We start from the raw sequence: 22,166 nt of genomic DNA on the forward strand, positions 1-22,166 counted from the left end.
ATAAATTTTTTTTAAAAACTTTAACATAACTTCTTTTCTAGAACTGCGCGATCAGTAACATAACAACATTTAAGATATAGCATCCTGACCTTTGAAACAACAACTAATGCCGATCGCTCTCAAATATGACCGGTCTTGCTAGACTTTGGAAAAATAAAAACAGCATTTGAAATGAAGTATTTTCCTAACGCATGACACCATTCTGAACCAAATTTGACGCAAAACTTTCTAAAGTCAAAACGCGGATTATAGTACAAGCCACATGGGTCATATATGTGCATTTACTCATTTTAAATCAAATATAAATTGTTCTTTTAAAATCTAACACTAATTTTCTTTAACGAAAGTCTATCCAATCCTGATTATTGAATCTCTGCACCTTAACTGTCACGAGGAAACTTCCTGATTATTGAATCTCTGCACCTTAACTGTCACAAAGAAACTTCCAGACGAAAAATATCTATCGCTATGGTGGCCATGTACTAAACTTGGGTCAAAACAAGAGCGCGTCGAGTAGAATCGTTACAACTGAGGGTAGTATGAATTTGTTTATCAATAAGCGTAGCTTTCATTGTGACATCACAACGCCCGATATTCGGATTGCACTGGATCACACCTTTAGGTTCATTTCGTCCAAAACTATCTACGTACTTTAACATCGATTTTGCGGTATCGGGGAGTCTAAATAATGACCTTCCAAAGGAATATGAATGTATACGAACCAAAAGGAAGTGAATACTTGCCACTTAAAGGTATGTAGAACCAAATTCTAAAAAACGACACCCATTATTAAAAGAGTCGATGTTGAGTACCTACATGACTCGTGTGACTTGTACTATAAAAGAAATCCATTTAAACGACTTCTTGTTCTGGACCATTCCGCAAATTTAAGCTCAGTCCAGCATCACAATCCTCTAAGTTTCTGTAAATGATGATGATTCGCTATCAAATATAGCACGTTGTACGTCAAATAAATATAAAAACATATACATGACGACTTCCTCAACATCCCTCCACTAATTTAGACCAACTTTGAGGAGAAGCTTCCGAGTCTCAGCACATTTTAATTTCTTACACGTGATGGCCATCTACAATATAGCATGTGTTTATATTATATATATATATATATATATATATATATATATATATATATATATATATATATATATATATATATATATATATCCAAACAGAGCTTTATTGCTGCATAAATACTTACGCTGTCTTGTCCTATTTTGATTTGACAAGTCGTTTAAAATCTTGTACCATGTGATTTCAGGGGGAGGTACTCCAGTTGCATTGCAGGTCAATGCCACCTTCTCGTTCTCTCGAACACTGACATCCCCACTAGAATATTCCTCTATTATTCTTGGTGGCACTGTGAAAGTGAAGATATAAAAACCGATATAGAAATAAAAAATGTAAAAGGATCGCAAGGTCTTTGCACCTAAGTAAGATGTTGTAAAGGAGACTGGAGTCATCGAACACATAGGTATCAAAATGGAAGCAAATACAAAACAATTTGGGAAGGCACACTGATGATACTTACTGGAAAAGGGCGTCAAAAACGAATGTCCTTAAGGATGATTGTTGTGAAATTACGGAGTACTTAACATTAAAAGAAATGAAAGCATAGTAGTAGTTAATGGGGATCTTATAGGGTCAATGGGATTTATCATTACAAACACCCTTGGGAACATATAGGGTCTATGTAAATTTAACATGGAGAAAAATCGTGGGAACATATAGGGTCTATGGGAATTAACATGGCCAAAAACCCTGGGACAATATAGGGTCTATGTAAATTTAACATGGTCAAAAAACCTTTGGGACTGTATAGGGTCTATGTAAAATTGAAACAGGGAGGGTCTCTATTTTTTTTTTAAAAAATAAAAAAATAAAATAAAAAAGGGGTAGGCAATTCAAAGACTATCTCTTTTCGAGAAATATGGCTGGCCCTGAAAAGGGCCTTTGGTTTATGTTAATATGCCCTTAACATAAAGGGCATTTGCGACATCTTCTTGTCCTCAAACTTCGTCTTACAGCAGGGCCATACATCAGAGTCCTCTTGAGGCAACCTTGTCTCTCTATATAGACTCTTCTTATCCACAGGCTGCTGCTGGTCCTGTGGACAACGGTCCACTTGGATCGGACATACATGAGCATGTCCGTCCTGAACATCATTGTTGACACAAGGGTTGAAGATTCAACGTCGGTCCACATGTTGAGGCTCCTACAATAGGTGAATCAATGCAGTGAACTGCGCTTATTTATAGGGACAGAAAGGATTGAAACGGATTGAGTTCATTCACCAATCCGAACACGCGTTACAGAATTCAGTCAGCCCGCATCCAATCCGAAGAGAGCAGTCTGTGACGTCACGTAGTCTATATAGATTCGCTAGCGCTTGTGTACAGTCAATCTATGCGACAGTGATTCAACATGACGGAAACTCAGAAAACGATCCAATGGGGTGCACCAGCAGGGGAGACCGCCCAAGGGAACCCGGACTTACTTTCAGAAGAGGTGAATTGGGATTTTGTCGATTTTCTCTCCTCGCAAGAATTTGTTCCGGAACCTTCGTTACCTTCTTCATTACCGCAAGTGGAGAATTTTAGACAGAGACAGAAAGAAGAATTGGAGAAATTTATACAACGACAAAAGGAAGCGGAACAGGCTTTTCTCTTACAGCAACAGCAACAAGAAGAAGAGGTAAGAAAAAAACAACAGCAAGAAGAAGTAGCAGCAAAGAAACAAGAGGGTGAAAATCAAACGGTCACGGTACTGTTGGACATTTTAGCGGAGTTAAGAAGTCTGAAACAAATGTATCAGACTTCTTTATCACGACCGAAGAGAATACGACCTTCCCGAGCTAAACACGTCAACCCTGTGACTAAGCCTACCGTACCACCCTTAGTGATTTCAACCCAATCATTATCATCATTACGCAGTCCAGAAGTAGGCCTTGGCCGTGGCAAAGGCTTAAGGCAGTTAAAATTGATTGCTTAAACTCACCCCTGCACCATAAAGAAAAAAGGCCCTTTTCAGGGCCACCCACATTTCTCGAAAAGAAATACAATTTCAATTTGCCAATAACTCAAAAATAAACCCCACCCATTTTTACCCTTATAGTACGTGTCTGTGTATGAGTGCATGAGTGTAGCTTCTTATTTTAAAATCAAAACTCAAAGACTCTTACCTTATATCATTCATTTATTCTTTTCTCCATTTTTTACAATCCAATTCACAATTCACAATTCACAACACTTTAATAAAAAGTTCATTGATTTCTTCTTTTCTCCTTGTTTAGTCTCTCTGTTTTTTGAATTTCTTCACCGTCACACTCTTTTCCTCTTCTTCCTCCTCGCTTTCTTCCCTTCTTCTTTTTATCTCCTGTTTCTTTTTCTTCACCTGTCTTCTTTCTTCCTCAGAAGAATCCCTCTCTTCCTCTGAAGAATCCCTCTCTTCTTCTGAAGAATCCTTCTTTTCTTCTGACTCCTCTTGTTTCTTTTTTGGGCAATCTGGAGACCAATGTCCTTTTTCTTTACAATAATAACAGGTATCTTTACTTTTGTCTTTTTTAGCTCCTGTTTTTTGACGGTCTGGACACTCTGAAGACCAATGCCCTTTCTTCTGACAGATATAGCAAGTATCTTGACTTTTATCTCGAAAGGAAGGAGAGTAGTCCGTAGGCTGGTCTGAAGAGAATTTTCTAATGACCCCTCGCAAAGCTCTGACGAAACGTTCCATCTGGTTAGTCTCTTCCATCGTTGTGCTCGGCTTGAGAGTGAAATGAATAGTGAAAGGACAAGACACACACCCTTTTATATACGCTGGTCTGCTATGACTATAAAGTAGTTCATGGTGTTTGAACTTGAGTCATTTGACTTTTTGCTTTCAAGATGAAACGATCCCATTCATTCGAGAAGAAAGAAGAAGAAAGTAAGAGGCAGAAACGTGATCTATCGCCTCGTACCAGGGCTGAAATATTGGCACAAATTCATGCCAGTGATTTTGAAGAGGACATGAGTGAACCAGAATCCGAACCCTCTAAACCAAGTCCACCACCCTTTGTCAACCCTGAAAAGTACTATTCCATTCGAGAGACGGAAAAGCGCTCCTCTAGAAAATTTAGAACCACGGCTTACAAATACACGGTGAAGTTTAAAGATTTCAAGTCCGAAGTACCGTTAGAGAAAGCAGAAGGGTTCATCACCGGAGTGTGGGATTCTCTGCTCACTGCACTCAAGCGACAATGTCAACCCAAAGAAGACGATCGCTTGAGACTTTCCATACAACACGATGGTTTGAAATCCCCTGTTTGGATCGAGTTTAGCACCCCTGCAGAATTGACCGCTTCCAAAGTCATGGACAAGATTCAACACGTGCAACAATCTAATGACCAGTTTGACATCACCGATGGAAAAGCCACATTGGACATGACCCACGTCTCTCCTCCTCAAGGGACCGGACGCAAAAAGATGTTATTGGTGAACGACCTTCGCAGCATTAAGCGTAGCCTTGTCCAAATTCACAATCCTCATGACCAGATGTGTTTAGCCCGTGCCATCGTGGTGGGACGAACCTATGCCAACAAGAACGACACGGTAGAATGGAAAAGAGACTGGGAGAACATTCGACAATCGGACCGAGCCAAACAACGAAGTGAAGCAGAACTCCTGTTACGAAAAGCTGGCATGTCCAAAGACACACCCTGTGGCATTCCTGAGATGCAAAAATTGCAAGATGCCCTAGCTCCACGATACACTTTGAAAGTGCACCCTCAAGAAGTGCGCGGGTCTCTGTTGTTTCGAGGGCAAGATTTTAAGGACGGAAAATACATTCATGTTTATCATCACGATGACCATTTCGATACCATTACCAGTATCACCGGATTCCTGGGATACGGTTATTACTGTGAGAAATGTGACCATGGTTATAATAATCGAGAGCAACACAAGCATTGTGGATCGAAATGCTCAGGATGTTTGGCCTCTTCACCCTGTCTGAGCGAAGAACCAGTGCCTTGTTCAACTTGTCTGCGCACGTTTGTCAGCCCTACCTGTTACCAACAACATCTGAAAACGCAAGGTTCACAGAAGAAATGTGCTTGTCAACTCCTGAGATTGTGCCCTACGTGTGGACAAGGCATACGTACCAATAGTACCAAGGCACACGTATGTTCAGGAAAAAAGAAATGTCACATTTGTCACCACATCGTGGACTTGGAACACCAATGTTACGTGCAAAAATACCAACCCCCACCAGAGAAAGAGGACGGTCACAAGAAGAAAGGCAATTTCATCTTTTTCGATTTCGAATGCATGCAAGAGACTGGCATTCACATTCCTAATTTCTGCGTGGCTCATCGAGCGTGCGAGACGTGCATTCAAGAACCTATCTTCAGTCATTGCCCTCACTGCAGCAAGATTCCTGGAGGGCGTGAAAAAATCTTTCGGGGGCCAAACACGTTAGCCGATTTTGCCCAATGGGTCTTAGACCCCATCGACAAGACGTGGAGCCAAGAGGACATCGGACTTTACGGAGATTGTCATCGTCATGCCACGGTGATGGCTCACAATTTCTCCGGATACGATGGACAGTTTCTTCTCAGATACTATACGGAACATGGCACAAAACGTCCTAAAGTGACTTTGAACGGAGCCAAAATCATTTTCATGCAAGTGGGACAAGTGCAGTTTAAAGATTCGATGAGTTACTTGGCCATGCCTTTGAGTCGAATGCCTAAAACGTTTGGAATGACAGAAATGGCTAAAGGGTACTTTCCACACTTTTTCAATACGGAAGCCAATCAACATGCCGTTCTACCCCATTTGCCTGAGTCTCACTATTACGACCCCGACAACATGCGTACCGAACAACGAGAAGCTTTCTACGCTTGGTACCAGGCTCATGCCTCTGACCCCTTCGACTTTCAGGAAGAAATGCTAAAGTATTGTCGTTCCGACGTGGACATTTTACGGCGTTGCTGTGGAAAATTTCGAGAACTGTTCATGGAACACGGAGGGGTCGATCCTTTGAAAGAAGCTTGCACCATTGCCAAAGCGTGTTCCTTAGTGTATCGACAACGATTCATGCCTGAAAACACCGTGGCTGTCATCAGTCCTCAAACGACCCACTATGTCAAGCGTCAATACTCGGTCAAAGCCCTACGTTGGTTACATTACTTGTGCGACAAGGAAGACAAGTGGATTCAGCATGCCCGCAACGGAGGGGGCGAAAAGACCATCGGAACGTATTCGGTCGATGGCTGGGACTTAGAAAACCCCAAGATCGTGTACGAGTTTAACGGTTGCTTATTTCACGGATGTCCCGTTTGTTATCCTGACCGTGGCACTAAAAATCAGTTTTTGCAACGAACCATGGAAGACTTGTACCAGGACACTTGTCAGCGACGCCTAAAGTTAGAACAGCAAGGATACCAAGTGGTGGAAATGTGGGAACACGAGTACGATCACCGTATGAAAACCGATCCCGAGTTTAAACGCCTCGTGGAAAGTTACCAGTTCATGGACCCGCTGAACCCGAGGGATAGTTTGTACGGAGGAAGGACCAATGCCACCTGTTTGCTGTACCAAGCCGACGAAGAGAACGGAGAAGAAATCAAATACTTGGACGTGTGTTCGCTGTATCCCTACGTGTGCAAATATTGTCGCTTTCCTGTAGGGCACCCGCAATTGTTCACGGAACACATCGACCTGGTCAACATTCGACAATACGAAGGCTTGATCAAGTGTAAAGTTTTGCCTCCCACGAACCTATACCATCCCGTCTTACCTCACCATTGTCAAGGCAAACTGATGTTTCCTTTGTGCCGTACTTGTGCCGAAACGTGCAACCAAGACCAGCCTTGTCATCACAGCCAGGAAGAACGGGTCTTGACGGGAACCTGGGTCAGCGTAGAATTGTTCAAAGCTATGGACATGGGATACCAACTGTTAGAAGTGTACGAAATTTGCCACTTTCCCAAGACACAACAATACCACAAGGGTGACCCTACTCAGAAAAGCATTTTCGCCGACTACGTGGATGCCTTTTTGAAACTGAAGCAAGAAGCCAGCGGCTATCCTTCCTGGTGTCACACTCCCGAAGACCAAATACAATTCAAAGAGAAATACTACGAACAAGAAGGCATCACTTTAGGCCACATCGAGAAAAACGAAGGCAGGCGATCGTTTGCCAAAGTGATGTTAAATTGCTTGTGGGGTAAAATGGCACAACGCCCGTGTTTACCCAAGACGGAATATTTGACAGAACCTTCCCGCTACTTTCAGATGATTCACGACAAAACCAAATTCATGAAACACGTGGACGTCGTTCGCGAGGATTTGATCTTAGTCAATTACGAAGAAGATCTGGACTTTGTACAAGACGACCCCTTTGGAAATGTCATCATTGCGGCTTACGTGACAGCCCATGCTCGCTTAAAATTGTACGAAGCTTTAGAACTGTTAGAAGAACGCGTCCTGTACTTTGACACGGACAGTTGCATTTACATCCATCACCCGATTCAACATCACCCTGACATCGAAGGAGACCGTTTAGGAGCCTGGACAGACGAGCATCCCGACGACAAGATTCTAAGTTTCGTCAGTGGCGGTCCCAAAAATTACGGCTACGAATACCGGGACAAACAAGGAGAAGTGCACACGACGTGCAAAGTGAAAGGACTGACTCTGAATCATCGTACCAGTCGTGTGGTCAACTTTGGGGTATTGAAAGAAGCCTTGCAATTGGAAGAGGATGGAAACTTTAAAGTGACCACTTACCAACCGAACAAGATTGTACGTTTACCCACTCACCACATCGTCAGTCGACCTTTGGAAAAAGTTTATCAAATCGTGTACCAGAAGCGAGTTCGACTTCCCAATCATTTCACCTTACCGTACGGTCACGTCGGTATTGGTCTGTATATAAAAAGGAACCCTAGGCAAGATCGATAGTTCATTGTGACTACCAAGACCGAGCAAACAAGATGAATACTTTGAAAGAGACATCGTTCCAGTTTGGGGATTGTAAAAAAGTTGTATCTTCCTCTAGTGTGACTAATATTGGATGGATAAGACCCAGGCATTGCGACGGAAAATGTCCGGAAGGAAACTGCGATTGTCCATGTGGTTACCATTGTAATTGCGTAACGGAGTTTGCAGACGAGTGCGATTGTGAGCCTTGCGATGGATACGATGCTGTACGTTGTGACCTGAGCGATGCCGTAAAGCATCATGGGAACTTTAGTGCCCCTACCCCTATCATGGAAAGTGATGCTGTGCGTGTCAAACCTGTCGGATGCGAAAGTGATGCCGCTCGTCCTCTTGGACATTTTACTGGGTTTCGTTTTAAAGGGGAATGTTCACCTTCACGTCTACCCCCCTACGGATGTCATCCAGCCTTGAGCAAACTCCTACCCATGTCACTCAACCCTCATCGAAACGAACCTGTGAAAAACGAATATTCGTTTCCTGTGCGTTTGTCGGAATACTGCGACTTTGAAAATCGTCTTCAATCGTTCAAAGGAAAATGGCCAAAGTATCTGGGAGGACCGACCCCCGAAGAATTAGCCAGAGCCGGATTTTTCTACTTGGGCGAAGGAGATAAAGTCAGGTGCTTCAGTTGCGATGTGACACTTCACCACTGGGAACCGCAAGATTCGGCCTACGTAGAACATGCTCGATGGTCACCGAATTGTCATTACTTACCCTTAGTGGGACCGAGACATTGAAGTAACTTCTTACCATAATAATCTGTTCATGGATACTTTACAAGAGAACATTCGTGCTTTGCCTGTGGAGTTGAGAGAACGCATTTACCGAGAGCTGGTCAAAATACAAGTGAAACGTAAAGAACAATTGCATCCGTTACGTCACCGGTGTTTGAACCACTGGTACCTGAAGGCTATACAAGGATTGATTCAATTGAAAGTGTTCCATCGGACAGACATTGATCAACGATCCTCTAGTTTTAAAAAGGATTGGTTTGGTATGGACGATTCTACCTACATCATTGTAAACGTACTGCATCGAATTCCAGAGGAAGAGTTAACGAATTACCAACATCTTGAACACAATGTCAACTTAGTGGAAGAGGAAACTTCTGAACGAATTGTAATGTGTAGATTAGTGACTCAACGATTTAAATTTGACACTGAAGTGAAACCATGTTTGTGCAAAGAGTACATTTCTTGTGTCAGACCAAAGAGGATTTAGTATGACCTATTCATGGATACTTTGCTAGAGAACATTCGTGCTTTGCCTGTGGAGTTGAGAGAACGCATTTACCGAGAGCTGGTGAAAATACAAGTCAAACGTAAAGAACAATTGCATCCGTTACGTCACCAGATCTTTAACCACTGGTACCTGAATGGTATAAGAGAACTGATTCGTCAGAAATTGTTTCAGTGGTCAGACCTTGTTCAACACTTTGAGTTAGTGAATGATCGAAATGTTCATTATTTTGGTTACTTCGAGATTCACCTACAGCAATACATTGAGGAAGACAAGTTAAAGGATTATCAACATATTTTACGTGGAATCTACTTAGAGGAAGAGGAAACTTCTAAACGAACTCTGAAGTTTCGGTTACAGTATGCAAGATTTAGATTCCCTACTGGAGAACGAAGATCTCTGGCTAGAAAGTACGTGTATTGTTTCCGAAACAAAGAGACTATAAAAACAGGCTGCCATGCCACGACTTATGTCACATGTCATCCAACAGATTCCGTGGAAGGAACTCGATGACCATATTCAAACCGTGGATCATTACCATCGATTATTACAAGAACTGTATCCATTCAATTTGGGACGACAAGTGGTGTGTGTCTTAGTGACTTGTTTTTTGGGATTTCGTTTACCAGCCGATTCTTTGTGGACTCTTTACGATCAGTACTTACCACCTCCATGGCCTTAAATGGTCACGAAAAACTCCTTTTGCTCAAAGCCTTGCGTTTTCATCTGGATACTTCTCGACCTCTACGGGAAAAAAAGATTCGTCAACTTTTAGCTACCCAAGACGTGTATGACGATGTGTGTGTAGCTTGTGACTTACATCCCCATTGGACAGATGTCCGTGCCTGGAAAGAATGGGATTTTGAGGCTTGGACCCAAGAAGTGGCCCAGTATGCACGAGAGTTGTTCAAGGAAAAAAGTTACTTTTCAACCCGTGTTAGTGACGATGCCAGAAGAACCCGTCACCCAGGACAGGACTGTCGTGGACAGACCTGAAAGACCCTTTCGAGAGGACACTTGTGTGACCTTACCCCCTGTTGAACTGGTTAGAACATTACCCAAAAGATGTGATTGTTGTACAGACACTTGTGTTTATTCCACGTTCATCGTTATCATGTGCCTTTTATCCTTGTACTTAAGCCTTTGGCTTTTATCTATTTTTGTCTTTCGTATTCATGTTTGATAAAAAAACATGCAATAAACGTGTTCTGAAAAAGTATATAAACTCTTGTCTTGTTCGTTTTCGTGTCACAAGTGACATTTCTCACACCATGGCTACCTCTGCTGTCTCTGCTCCCTCTTCCTCTACTGTCAAAGTCATCGACGAACACTTAGATCGTGCCAGTTGGGAGGCTTTGTATCTTCGTCATCCCTTTAACATGCTCATTGCTGGACCTAGCGGTTCAGGCAAAACCGAATTCGTCAAACGTTTGATCGAACATAAACATCATTTGATCGATCGGCCACCTCAACGGATCGTGTGGTGTTACAAAGAGTGGCAATCGGCGTACAGCCTCTTGCGAGAAAGTCAAGGCGATTCCATCGTGTTTGTGGAAGGCATTCCTAAAGAAGACGACGGCATCGTCTCTGACTCCCGTCAAACCCATTTGGTCATTTTCGACGACATGTTAGGAGAAGACGAAGAAGAAATTAAATTGTGGTTCACGCGCAAAGGGCATCACCGTAATGCCAGTGTCATTTACATCACCCAAAATTTGTTTCAACAAAGTAAAGCCCATCGCACCATCAGTCTCAATGCGCATTACGTGGTCTTGTTTAAAAGCCCTCGAGATAAATCGCAAGTGCAAGTCTTAGCCAAACAGTTAGGAACGCCTTGGCTGACTCAGGCGTACGACGATGCCACTCAAACGCCACACGCCTATTTACTCGTCGATTTGAAACCTACGACCCCCGAGGATTTGCGATTTCGTACCCACTTGTTTCACCACTGGTGCCAAGACGGAGGGCCTGTCCTGTACACGTCTCCGTCCTCGACTTCATTTCACTCCCCATCAAAAAATCTATAAAAACCTCAGACCCTTTTTCGTCTGTCTCACACAGTGTGAACATGACGTCCCTTCAGTCGCATCTTCCCGTCAAATTGATTCGTGCCTTGTATGGCATCAGTCGAGAAAAAGATCCACAAACACGAGCCCGTGTCTTAGAAGCTAGTCTCAAAGAAGTCTTACGATGGTTCACGGTGACGGCACGTCAATTACTCCAAGGAATCATTCAGATTCCTCATCAAACCCAACGCTTTTTCGATCGAAACAAAGTCGCTTTGGTCCAACTGGCCGATCCCCGCATCGACACTCAAACCAAAAAACAAATCATTTTGAAACCTGGAGGGAGCGGTACTCTAGAAGGGGTCATCATTCGCTCACTCTTAAGATGGGATCCTAATGCCCCCAAAGTTATCCCCAAGACAAAAGTCCAACGAAGCCCCAAAAAGAAAAAGAAAAAGACCAGGTCCCCAAGAAGAATAACTTCTCCAGTGGCAGGACCCTCCTCTTACCAGACACCACCACCCCGGAAAAAGAAAAGAAGCCCCCAGAAAAAGAAACAGAGAAAAAGTCCCCAGAAAAAGAAAAGTCCACAGAAGAAAACTAGTCGCAAGAGAGGCACTTCGGCCAGGACGCAACCTTACACTCGCAAACCACGACCTGCCACGGCAGTGACTGCGTCTCCGGCATCCTCACGTTCATCCACTTCTCCGTTGATGACACCCAGAACTGAAGAGTACTTGGAGACGTTGATCACACCAAGAACATCTCCGTTGATGACCCCCAAAAGAACTTCCCCAGTGGCAGGACCCTCCAATTTAGTGGCAGTGGCTGCTGCTCACAAAGTACCTTCTCCCAAAATCAAAGTCCAAGAAAGATCGGGCATGTTACAAAGTTTACTGGATTTGTCCAAGCAAGAACTGGCTCGATTTAGTCCGTTGCGTACCCCTGCACGACGTGTCATGCCTGTCCTCAAACTGATAAAACGTAAAGACAATCAGTGGCGACGCGTTCCAGTATAAAAAGAGCCTGTGACCAAGTCGGGGTATCAGTGAACTTGTAAAAGATGTCACCTCCAAGAAGCCACAAAAGAAAGAGACAAAGGCAGACGCGTCATCCGACAAAGCGCTTAGCCAAGCATCGACATTACCCTAAGAAAAGACACAGTCGTTCCAAGAAAAAGAGGCGTCAACAAAGGGGAGGATTCCTTGGTGATTTTGGGAAAAACATTGTCACCTTTATGACAAAGCGATAGTCCCAAAAAAAAGATAAAAGGGTGTGCGTTAAGTCATCGACGTTAGTGTCTGTTCGGTGAATGTCCCGGAACCCACAAGCAAAAATGTCACCCTCCAGAAAACCCCAAGGAAAGAAAAGGAAAGGACTGCCACCACGTTTAGCCAAACATGGGGACATGTTATCTGTCCTGTCCAAAGCTTCTTCACCCCTACGAAAAAAACTCATTCAAACGGCCTCCAAAGAGGTCATCGATACCGTGTGCGAATGTTGTTTGAACGTTTTGAAAGGCACGATCCCTTTGTCCAAACACCAGAAACAATGCTTAGGCAAACATCGTCACGTTCTTCGCCAAATGGTTCGAAAGAAAATTCCCATTCGTCAAAAAAAGAAGATGTTGGTCCAACGTGGAGGCATTTTACCTCTCTTGTTAGGCCCCATACTGAAAGGAGTCTTGGGAACCATGTTGGGAGGACTGGTGGGAGCAAGATAAAAAGGCCTCGGAAGTTCCAAGATCTCAGAATCGACCCCTGACAACCCCATGGAAGGACGAAAACTAGCTTTAGTGCCTTACAAACGATGGATGGAATACCATCGGTGGCAAGAACAACGCACCCCGCATTTACCTCCCAATCCCAATTTGAGCGAGATGTCCCAGTTACAACACGAATTGCAATCCTTGATGGATCGCCAAGATTTGTCCGAAACAGAAAAATCGCAAAAGTACGGTCAACTCTTGCAAAGACTGCAACTCTTTCACCAGAAAGCTTTAGACGAAACAGCTTTACCCACTCTAAAAGATTTTAAGACCTTGATGAAAAGTCCAGCACCATCATCATCATTACCACCACCACTACCATCCCCATGGGTCACCAGAGATGCTACCCCACAAAGACCTGAGGAAGAAGAGATGCGCGAAGTGTTTCAAACACCGTCAGCAGCTCCCATTTCGAGTAAGATTGCAGCATCCTTGTTGACCCCGTCCCCCACACCCCAACGAGAAGAAATGAAAGCTTGGGTTAAAAAGATGATGTCCACGCCTCCTTCGACAGAAGTGAAAAAGAAAGAAGGGAAACCAGAAGCGAAAAAAGAAAAGAAAACCAAAGCCATTCCATTGCCTCCTCCACCTCCACCACCACTACCTTCGACTTCTACTCCCGTAGCCCATCGGACACGTAAATCCGTTTCCAAACCACCCTTTCGTCCCACCCAAAGTAGCATCACCGAAGAGTGGGTGACTTATTAACACACAAAAAAATGGAAAAAGTCTTAGCCAGCATTTACTACGATCCCTCCCATCCTGCAGGTTACGCAGGAGTTCAAAAATTGTATCGTGCTGCCAAAACGCAACTGAAAAGTCTCCGTTTACCTCAAGTGCAACGATGGTTACAAGAACAAGCTACCTACACTTTACACAAACCCATTCGACGCAAGTTTGCCAGAAGTCGCACCCGAGTGGAAGGCATCGATCATCAATGGCAAGCCGATTTAGCCGATGTCTCTCATTTGGCCAGCTACAATCGTGGCTACAAATATTTGTTTTGTGTCATCGACGTCTTTTCCAAATTTGCCTCGGTCGTGCCCTTGACTTCGAAATCGAGCAGCGAGTTAGTGCGAGCCCTGCAACGGGTGTTGAAACAAAGCGGTCGTCACCCTCTTCGATGGCAAACGGACAAAGGCACCGAATTTCTGAACCAAGCTTTCCAAAAAGAATTAAAGAAACGTGACATTCATTTTTTTACCACCGAGAATCCCGAAACCAAAGCCAACATCGTGGAACGTTTTCAACGCACTTTGAAAGAACGCATGTGGAAATATTTTACGCATCACCACACTCTGAAGTACATCGACATCTTACCGCACCTGGTGCAAGCGTACAACCAATCTTACCATCGAAGCATCGGACGTGCCCCGCAAGACGTGACTCCCGACAACGAAGTGCTGGTGTTTGAGCGCCTGTTCGGTACGTCCCCGACGAGGGCTGTCCCCAAGAAAAGTGGAGAGTTGGTCGTAGGAGATTGGGTGCGCATTGGCAAAACCAAAAGCACTTTCGACAAAGGTTACTTACCTAACTGGACGACCGAATTGTTTCGCGTCACTGGACGAGTGCATGGCCGTCATCCTGCCGTCTATAAATTGGAAGACATGAACGGAGAAGTACTCAAAGGAACGTTTTATTTGCCCGAGTTACAACGTGTCACCAAAAAAGAAGACGACGTGTACGACATCGAAAGCATTCTCGAACGCAGAACCCGTAAAGTGGGCAAACGACGTGTCAAAGAAGTCAAAGTACGTTGGAAAGGATATCCACCCAGTTTCGATTCTTGGATCGACGCTTCGCAAGTCATCGACTATAAAAAGAAGTGACCATCATGCCCTTTCACACAGCAGACGCAGCTACGTCGACCACTCCTCCTTCTTCACCCAGTTCTTCTGTGCAAGATTTACAAAAACAACCCTTGTGGGTGTGGTGTGGAGAACGTGTGCCTAAAACGCAAATCGTCTTTTTCTGCCAAATCTTCGTGGTGTATTGTGTCATCGGGGCAGCCATCGCCAATTTGAGTTTGCAACAAGGAGACAAACAATTGTGGACCATTTTATTGAGCAGTTGCATCGGTTACCTGCTTCCCAATCCCTCCCTGAAATTCTCCTCGAACGGGAACGTTGTGTCCAGTGCCAGTGCCAGTCACCACTCCAACAACAACCACAACCAGAACCCCATTTTGGGCGGAGACACGCCTCTGACGTTCACTAACCCCTCGGACAGCCACAGAACTCTGGAATTATGAGTCACCAAAACCAATTTTACTTAACCTTACCCAGTGACAGTTCCATGGAGGTGTTTCCCAATAACACGTTGTGCTGTTACACGGCTAAATTACCTCAGGCCATCCCCTTAGATCACGAAGCCCATTGGGAAGTGGCTTTAGTAGAAATGATTCACCCTACACAAATCCAAAACATCACCGAAAAACAAAACTTTTTTGAGGTCGAAATCCTGAACGAACAATTACAAAAGACCATAAATGAAATCGGCGGGTTTTCAGGGATCACAACACAAGCCAGCAATCCAGCCTTCAAAATCTACACCTTGAAAATTCCACCAGGGTTTTATTTTAGTGGCCAACATTTGGTGGACACTATTGCGGACAGGTTCGAGTTAGCCTTTGGCAAAGCCCTGAACAAAGTAAATAAACGTGTCATCCTGGAGTACCATAAAGTGGCTCGTCGCTTACTGATGAAATTTCAGGACACCCAAATATTGTCCCTCAGGTTCAATGGTAGTTTGTTTGAAATTTTGGGTGGACATCCAACAATGGTCGCAAACAATTGGAGCCCCAAGATCAACAGTAATATGGATTTTTACAGAGCTTTTGGAAACCCGGTAGAACTGAACCAAGGACTGAATTTGATCTTTGTGTACTCCGATGTGGTGGAGTACAACGTGGTGGGACACACCTCTGTGCCATTACTGCGTGTCATTCCTTTCAAAGTGGATTCTACTACGAACACTGACGAGGAAGGTGGAAACACTTACCACGTCCACCGCGAATTTGTACATCCTCATTATTTACCCGTCAGCAAGTCGTATTTGGACACGGTCAACATTACTATAAAAGGAGATTTGGGACAAAATATTCCATTCACCAAAGGAAAAGTCACGGTGAAACTCCATTTTCGAAAACGGTTCTCTCACGACTCGTAAGTAAGTCATGTATCCAGTGTACCAAGGGGTTGCTCGACAGCGAGGACACGGTTTAGGAGATATGTTAAAATCGGCCTTTCGTTCGGTGGTCCCGGTGTTGAAACCGATGGTGACACGCGGATTGCACGCCTTGAAAGATGCGGCACTGACGCAAGGCAAAGAATTTCTCCAAAATGTCATCATCGACAAACAAAACCCTAAAGAAGCCTTCATGAGGGCAGGCAAAAATGTCTTGCTGCAAACGGGCAAAGACATTTTGGGCCGACGAGACACACCTATAAATGCCCTGCACGCTACCGAATCAGGCATTCAGCAAGGACAAGGCAGAAAGAGACGACGACGAAGAAAACACCCTTTCACCAGACTTCAAGCTAGAAAGGCCAAGAAAAGAAGAACCGTTCGAGACTTAGACGTTTTCGATTATTGAGACACAGCAACAAAAAAATGATGCACCGAGAGTCTTGCGCTTGTTCCAAGACGGAACTGGATATGTTTGCCATGCCCCCCACCATGATGACCATGCAAGAATCCCAGTGGGTGGAATTTCATCCCGTCTCCTCATTGACCGATTCCGCTCCCATCGAGTTTGAAATCAAAGGACAGCCCGAAGATTACATCGATCTGAATAGCAGTTATTTGTACTTGAAAGTCAAAGTAACCGAAGTGGACGGTGACCCTCTCATTGATACGTCCAGAGTAGCTCCCGTCAACAATTTCATGCATTCCTTGTTCAGTGGAGTGGACTTGTATTTAAATAACAAACTTGTCAGCAGCAGCATGGATACTTACCCTTACCGAGCGTACTTGGAAAATCTCTTGACGTACGGAAAAGAAGCCAAAAACACTCATCTGGATGCTTGCGTAGTATGGAAGCCTGACGCATTAGGTGCAAAGTTCGACAGCAATACAATTGATGGGGATGCTCAAAATTTATCGGGATTCATAGAACGAAGAAAGAAAATTGCACTAAGTCGTAGTTTAGAACTGATGGATCGTTTACATTTGGACATGTGGTTGCAAGAAAAGTATTTGCTGAACGGAGTGGATGTCCGCTTGAGACTGAATCGCAGCAGTGCCGCTTTCCATCTGTTGTCTAATACTAACGATTACAAAACTGTCATCCAAGAAGCCAGACTCTACGTGCGACGTGTGGAAGTGTTACCTAAAGTAGGTAACGACATCAGTCAGACGTTGAGCAGAACGACCGCCAAGTATCCGATCCGACGAGTGGAAGTGAAAACCTTCACCATTCCTAGGGGACAGCGATCTATGATCGAAGATCATCTGTTCCAAGGACAGCTACCCAAACGTTTGATCCTTGGTATCGTGGAGAATACAGCCTTCAACGGAGCTGTCGATAAAAATCCTTTCAACTTTCGACACTTTGGCGTGTCCAAGATCGAAGTCAGTCGCGATGGCAAGACCTTGTGTACCCGACCTTTCGAGCCTAACTTTACCCAGAACAATTACTTGAGATCGTACTTGTCCCTGTACGAAGCCACGGGACAGTTAGGGACCAACACCAGTCACGGCATTACGTACGACGATTATGCAGGAGGCTATGCTTTGTGGGCTTTCGATTTCACTCCAGACCAAGGCAGCGACGAGGGACATTTCCACCCTATAAAATCCGGCCAGATTCGTGTGGAAATTCAATTTGCAAACCGAATCCCTGATGAAACGGTGAACGTCCTCCTGTATGCAGAATTCGATAATACCATAGAAATCAACAGTTTGAGAGAAGTCATTCTAGATTACTAGAAGCCATGGAAGACTGTTATCCCTCTTTACCTAGTGGAGAAACTTTGGACATGAAATGTGAGGAGACCATGGAAGGAGAATCTCAAGACAAAGACGAAGAAGTTGTCATAATGAAATCGAGATGGCCAGAACAAGAAGCCCATTTAGTCTCCTGTTTTGCCAAACACTTGATCGACAAAATGACGGAATTGATCAAGAAAAATTGTTATGGATGTCAAAACGATCATCCCAGTCAAATTCAACACGATAAATGCCTGATGTTGAGTCAAGAAGAAAAATTGGACGAGTATCTGGACGAAGCTTGGAGTCTCATCTCGAACAAAGACGTGTTGCACCAGTGGTATAAAGACTTGCGTGAATATTCTTGTCCACCATTAACCACTCAAGAGATCCATCGTATCGAAGCTCTCCTGAATCAGAGTGAGGAAACAGAACGAATAACCGTTTATTCGTCAGACATTTTCAAGCAAAAAGTCAGGATCGAATTGACGACTTATTATTACCTGTGAAGAAGAAAAAAACACAAATCAATGGATACCTGGGAACTTTATTACCTTTTGAACCATAGTTCGTATACGGCTTCTTGGAATCCTGTCGTCTGTGCTAAAGATGAACTCCCTCATCGCAAACCTAAAGACCATCAAGCTTACGTGATCAACACGGACGACAGTCATCTCCCAGGAACCCACTGGGTAGCCGTCTACTTTCCTCAAGAAGGATGTGTGGAATATTTCGATTCGTACGGATTGCCCCCTTTGGAAGACGATATCATCGACTTTATGAGAAGAAATGCTCAAACCACCCGATTCAATAACGTGAAATTACAAGGCACAGATTCCTTGGTGTGTGGACAGTACTGTGTGTATTTTCTGCATCATCGCAGCCTGGGCTATTCCTTAGAACATTTAGTGACTCATTTCGATCCTCGTTCTTCTGCTAGAAACGATGTGAAAGTAGATCGATGGTTTTGTGACCATTATGCTTATCTTTTGTCTCAAGCTAGGAAACGTAGTGTCCATCAATGGCCTAATGATTTCCAACAGTGGAAATCACAATTTCATTCACAACGTTGTCAGCCCTGTTTAAAGTAGATTGTCCATTGAGAAAAAAAATGTTTGTGATTTGAAAAAATTGTTTGATGTTATAGTGTTGGATTATTGTTAAAAATGTTAGAGTTGTTGTTTAGTGTTAAGTGATTTTTGAATAAAAAATGTTGTGTTTTGAAAAAATTGTTTGATGTTATAGTGTTGGATTATTGTTAAAAATGTTAGAGTTGTTGTTTAGTGTTAAGTGATTTTTGAATAAAAAATGTTGTGTTTTGAAAAAATGCTTTTGTCTTTTGTTTAGCTATAAGAAATGTTGAATTGATGCTCTTTCATTTCTTACTATCCCTCTCATGACAATCACTGAACGTTGCGAATCGAAAACCGTGTGGGGGATGTTTTCCTTCACGTCGCGCTTTCACTATAATAACCGGGGTTGTTTCCAGTCTAGCCATCCATTGTCGACTCATCCTCCTAAGAAGATGTGCTCCAAACTAGCTAAGCTCAACGAAGCCTACGTGAATTTGCATAGGGTCAGACACAGTCTGATACCGAAGCCTGAAGAAATAGAGAATGTGAGAATGTTAAAAATCACTGAAGACCTGATAGAAGAGCTCTTCAGAGAAGAAGTGAACAGGGAAAAAGAAGAATGGACGGAAAAGTACAGACTTCAGAGACAGCAGCAACAGCAGCAACAACATCAACAGCAGCAACAACCTGAAGCTGACAGAGGCTTTGTCGATTGTCGTATCGACACCAAAGAGTTCTTCTTCTCTTTCCGAAGAAGCAGACCTATCGCCAGAAAGTCTATCCTCAGAGGACATCGCATTCTTAGAAACTAAAAAAGAATGCCATAGCAAACAAAAAAAACAGCCCTTTTCAGGGCTACCCCAATACTCTAGAAAAGAAGTAACGATCGATTTGCCAATGTGTGTAGGTAGAGTAGTGTGAAAATAAACACTAACTCTTTTTTAAAATGTGAGGGTATGTGTTGGTGTGTTTGTGTTTGTAAGAGCTCAAGTAAGTTGGTGTGGATAGTAGATTAAAATGATATCTTTTCTTAGTGTTTGAGGTGTAAATTTGGAGTTAGATTGAATTGCTTTGCGTATGTGGATAGTCTATTGAAGTGATTTATAAAAAAATTTTAAAATAGTGATGGGTAGCATAAAAAGTGAGTGAGTGTTTCTTTTAGGTCCGCGCGTTGTTGTTTTTTTTGGTCATGATCTAGGTAAGATGAATTTTATGTTATTAGGGGGATGTTTTCCTTCACGTCCGCGCTTTCAGTATAAATTGAAACTCGTTCGGCAGTCCAGCTACCCTTGTTGATTGATCAACACCAAAAAATGAACACGAGACTTGAGAAACTGTTGGAGCTTCATGTGCATCTGGAATATGCCAGGCGCATATTAAATGAACTGGCCGCGGAAGCCATTGTTGAGGAGGGAAGGATAAGAGAGGAGGAAAGAAGAAACAAAGAAGAGGAGGAGAGAAGATATAAAGAAGAAGAAGAAAGAAGATATAAAGAGGAAAGAAGAAACAAAGAAGAGGAGGAGGAAAAGGAGAGAAGAAATTTCAAAATCCCAGAGAGCGAAAATTGGGATTCTGAAGCGACATATCCTGCCTCTGCTCTCTCCCCCCAAAAGGTAAAAAGTAACTGGGGGATAAGATGTGTATGTGGCGCTAGGCCTGGAAGGTGCCACCATTAACCAGGTGTCCATGAAGTTCCAAACAAAACAGCCCTTTTCAGGGCTACCCAATACTCTAGAAAAGAAATAACGATCGATTTGCCAATGTGTGTAGGTAGAGTAGTGTGAAAATAAACACTAACTCTTTATTAATAGTGGAAGTGTATGTGATTGTGTGTTTGTGTTAGTAACTAATAAAGTAAGTTTGTGTGAATAGTAGATTATGGGTTTCTTTATTGTTTCTTAGCGTACGTGGAGAGTATAGTTTGGGTTATATTATATGAAATGAGAAAAGTGGGGATGTTTTCCTTCACGTTCGCGCGTTGTTGGGTCATGATCTAGGTAAGATCCATTTTATGTTTTTTAGGGGGATGTTTTCCATCACGTCCGCGCTTTCACTATAAGAACCCACAGTGTTCGTTGTTCAAACCATTCTGCAAAGAATAAAAAGAAGATGGCGTCAAACCAAATCGACAAAATACAAACCTTGCAAGACGTTTTAGACAACTTAGGAATAATGGAACAGATGCTATTAAGACTGGTTGAAGACCATTATTCCTATAGTCCCCATCGTGTGAAGATGGAAATTAATAACTTAAGGAAAGCAAAGGACAAGATTAGTGGTGTCATGAAAGAGATCAAGGAGGAGAAGGAGGATGAAGAGGAAAGAATAAGAATACGCAATTGGAACGAAAAAATTGAAAAAGAAGAAGAAAATGAAAAGAGGAAGAAAGAAGAGGAGGAAGAGAAGAAGAAGAAAGAAGAGGAGAAGAAAAAAAAGAAAGAGAAGAAGAGTGTAGGAGATAAAATAAGAACTTGGTGGAGGAAAAGAAGAAATTAGAAGAAGAAGAAGAAAACCCAAAGGCCCTTTTCAGGGCCAGCCATATTTCTCGAAAAGAGATAGTCTTTGAATTGCCTACCCCTTTTTTATTTTATTTTTTTATTTTTTAAAAAAAAAATAGAGACCCTCCCTGTTTCAATTTTACATAGACCCTATACAGTCCCAAGGGTTTTTTGACCATGTTAAATTTACATAGACCCTATATTGTCCCAGGGTTTTTGGCCATGTTAATTCCCATAGACCCTATATGTTCCCACGATTTTTCTCCATGTTAAATTTACATAGACCCTATATGTTCCCAAGGGTGTTTGTAATGATAAATCCCATTGACCCTATAAGATCCCCATTAACTACTCATAGTTGAGGTTAAGGTGATTCAAATATTCTCAAACATATATCAGGTTGGTTTGCATTATATTTTGCTATTCCTGGTAAATCTTTCAACAAGGGGATAGGGGAACAAGTATGCTGACACTAACTGTAATAAAAACAGCTGTATGACTGTTTACAAAATCATCAAGTTTTCAAACATTGAAGGTCATAGACTTCTCTTATCAAATGCACAACAGAGGTATGTTGGTCAGATACGATCTCTTATCAAATGCACAACAAGTGTATGTTAGTCGGAACAGTTGCATCAGCACCACATAAT

The 22,166-nt window shown here is 43.0% G+C and overlaps 1 protein-coding gene across 2 annotated transcripts in view; it reads right to left on the reverse strand.

The window, feature by feature from the left end:
- The window catches only part of LOC149774886 (limbic system-associated membrane protein-like), a 138,397-nt gene that overhangs the window by 30,284 nt on the left and 85,947 nt on the right, over positions 1–22,166 (reverse strand). For both annotated transcript variants that reach the window (XM_089944642.1, XM_089944641.1), the window contains exon 4: positions 1,220–1,378. In XM_089944642.1, the coding sequence (XP_089800768.1) occupies positions 1,220–1,378 (159 nt within the window). The remainder of the gene's footprint in view (positions 1–1,219; positions 1,379–22,166) is intronic.

This window comes from Sinohyriopsis cumingii, unplaced genomic scaffold (assembly GCF_028554795.1).
Source record: "Sinohyriopsis cumingii isolate HCF-2022 unplaced genomic scaffold, ASM2855479v2 utg000088l, whole genome shotgun sequence".
NCBI classification, from domain to species: domain Eukaryota; kingdom Metazoa; phylum Mollusca; class Bivalvia; order Unionida; family Unionidae; genus Sinohyriopsis; species Sinohyriopsis cumingii.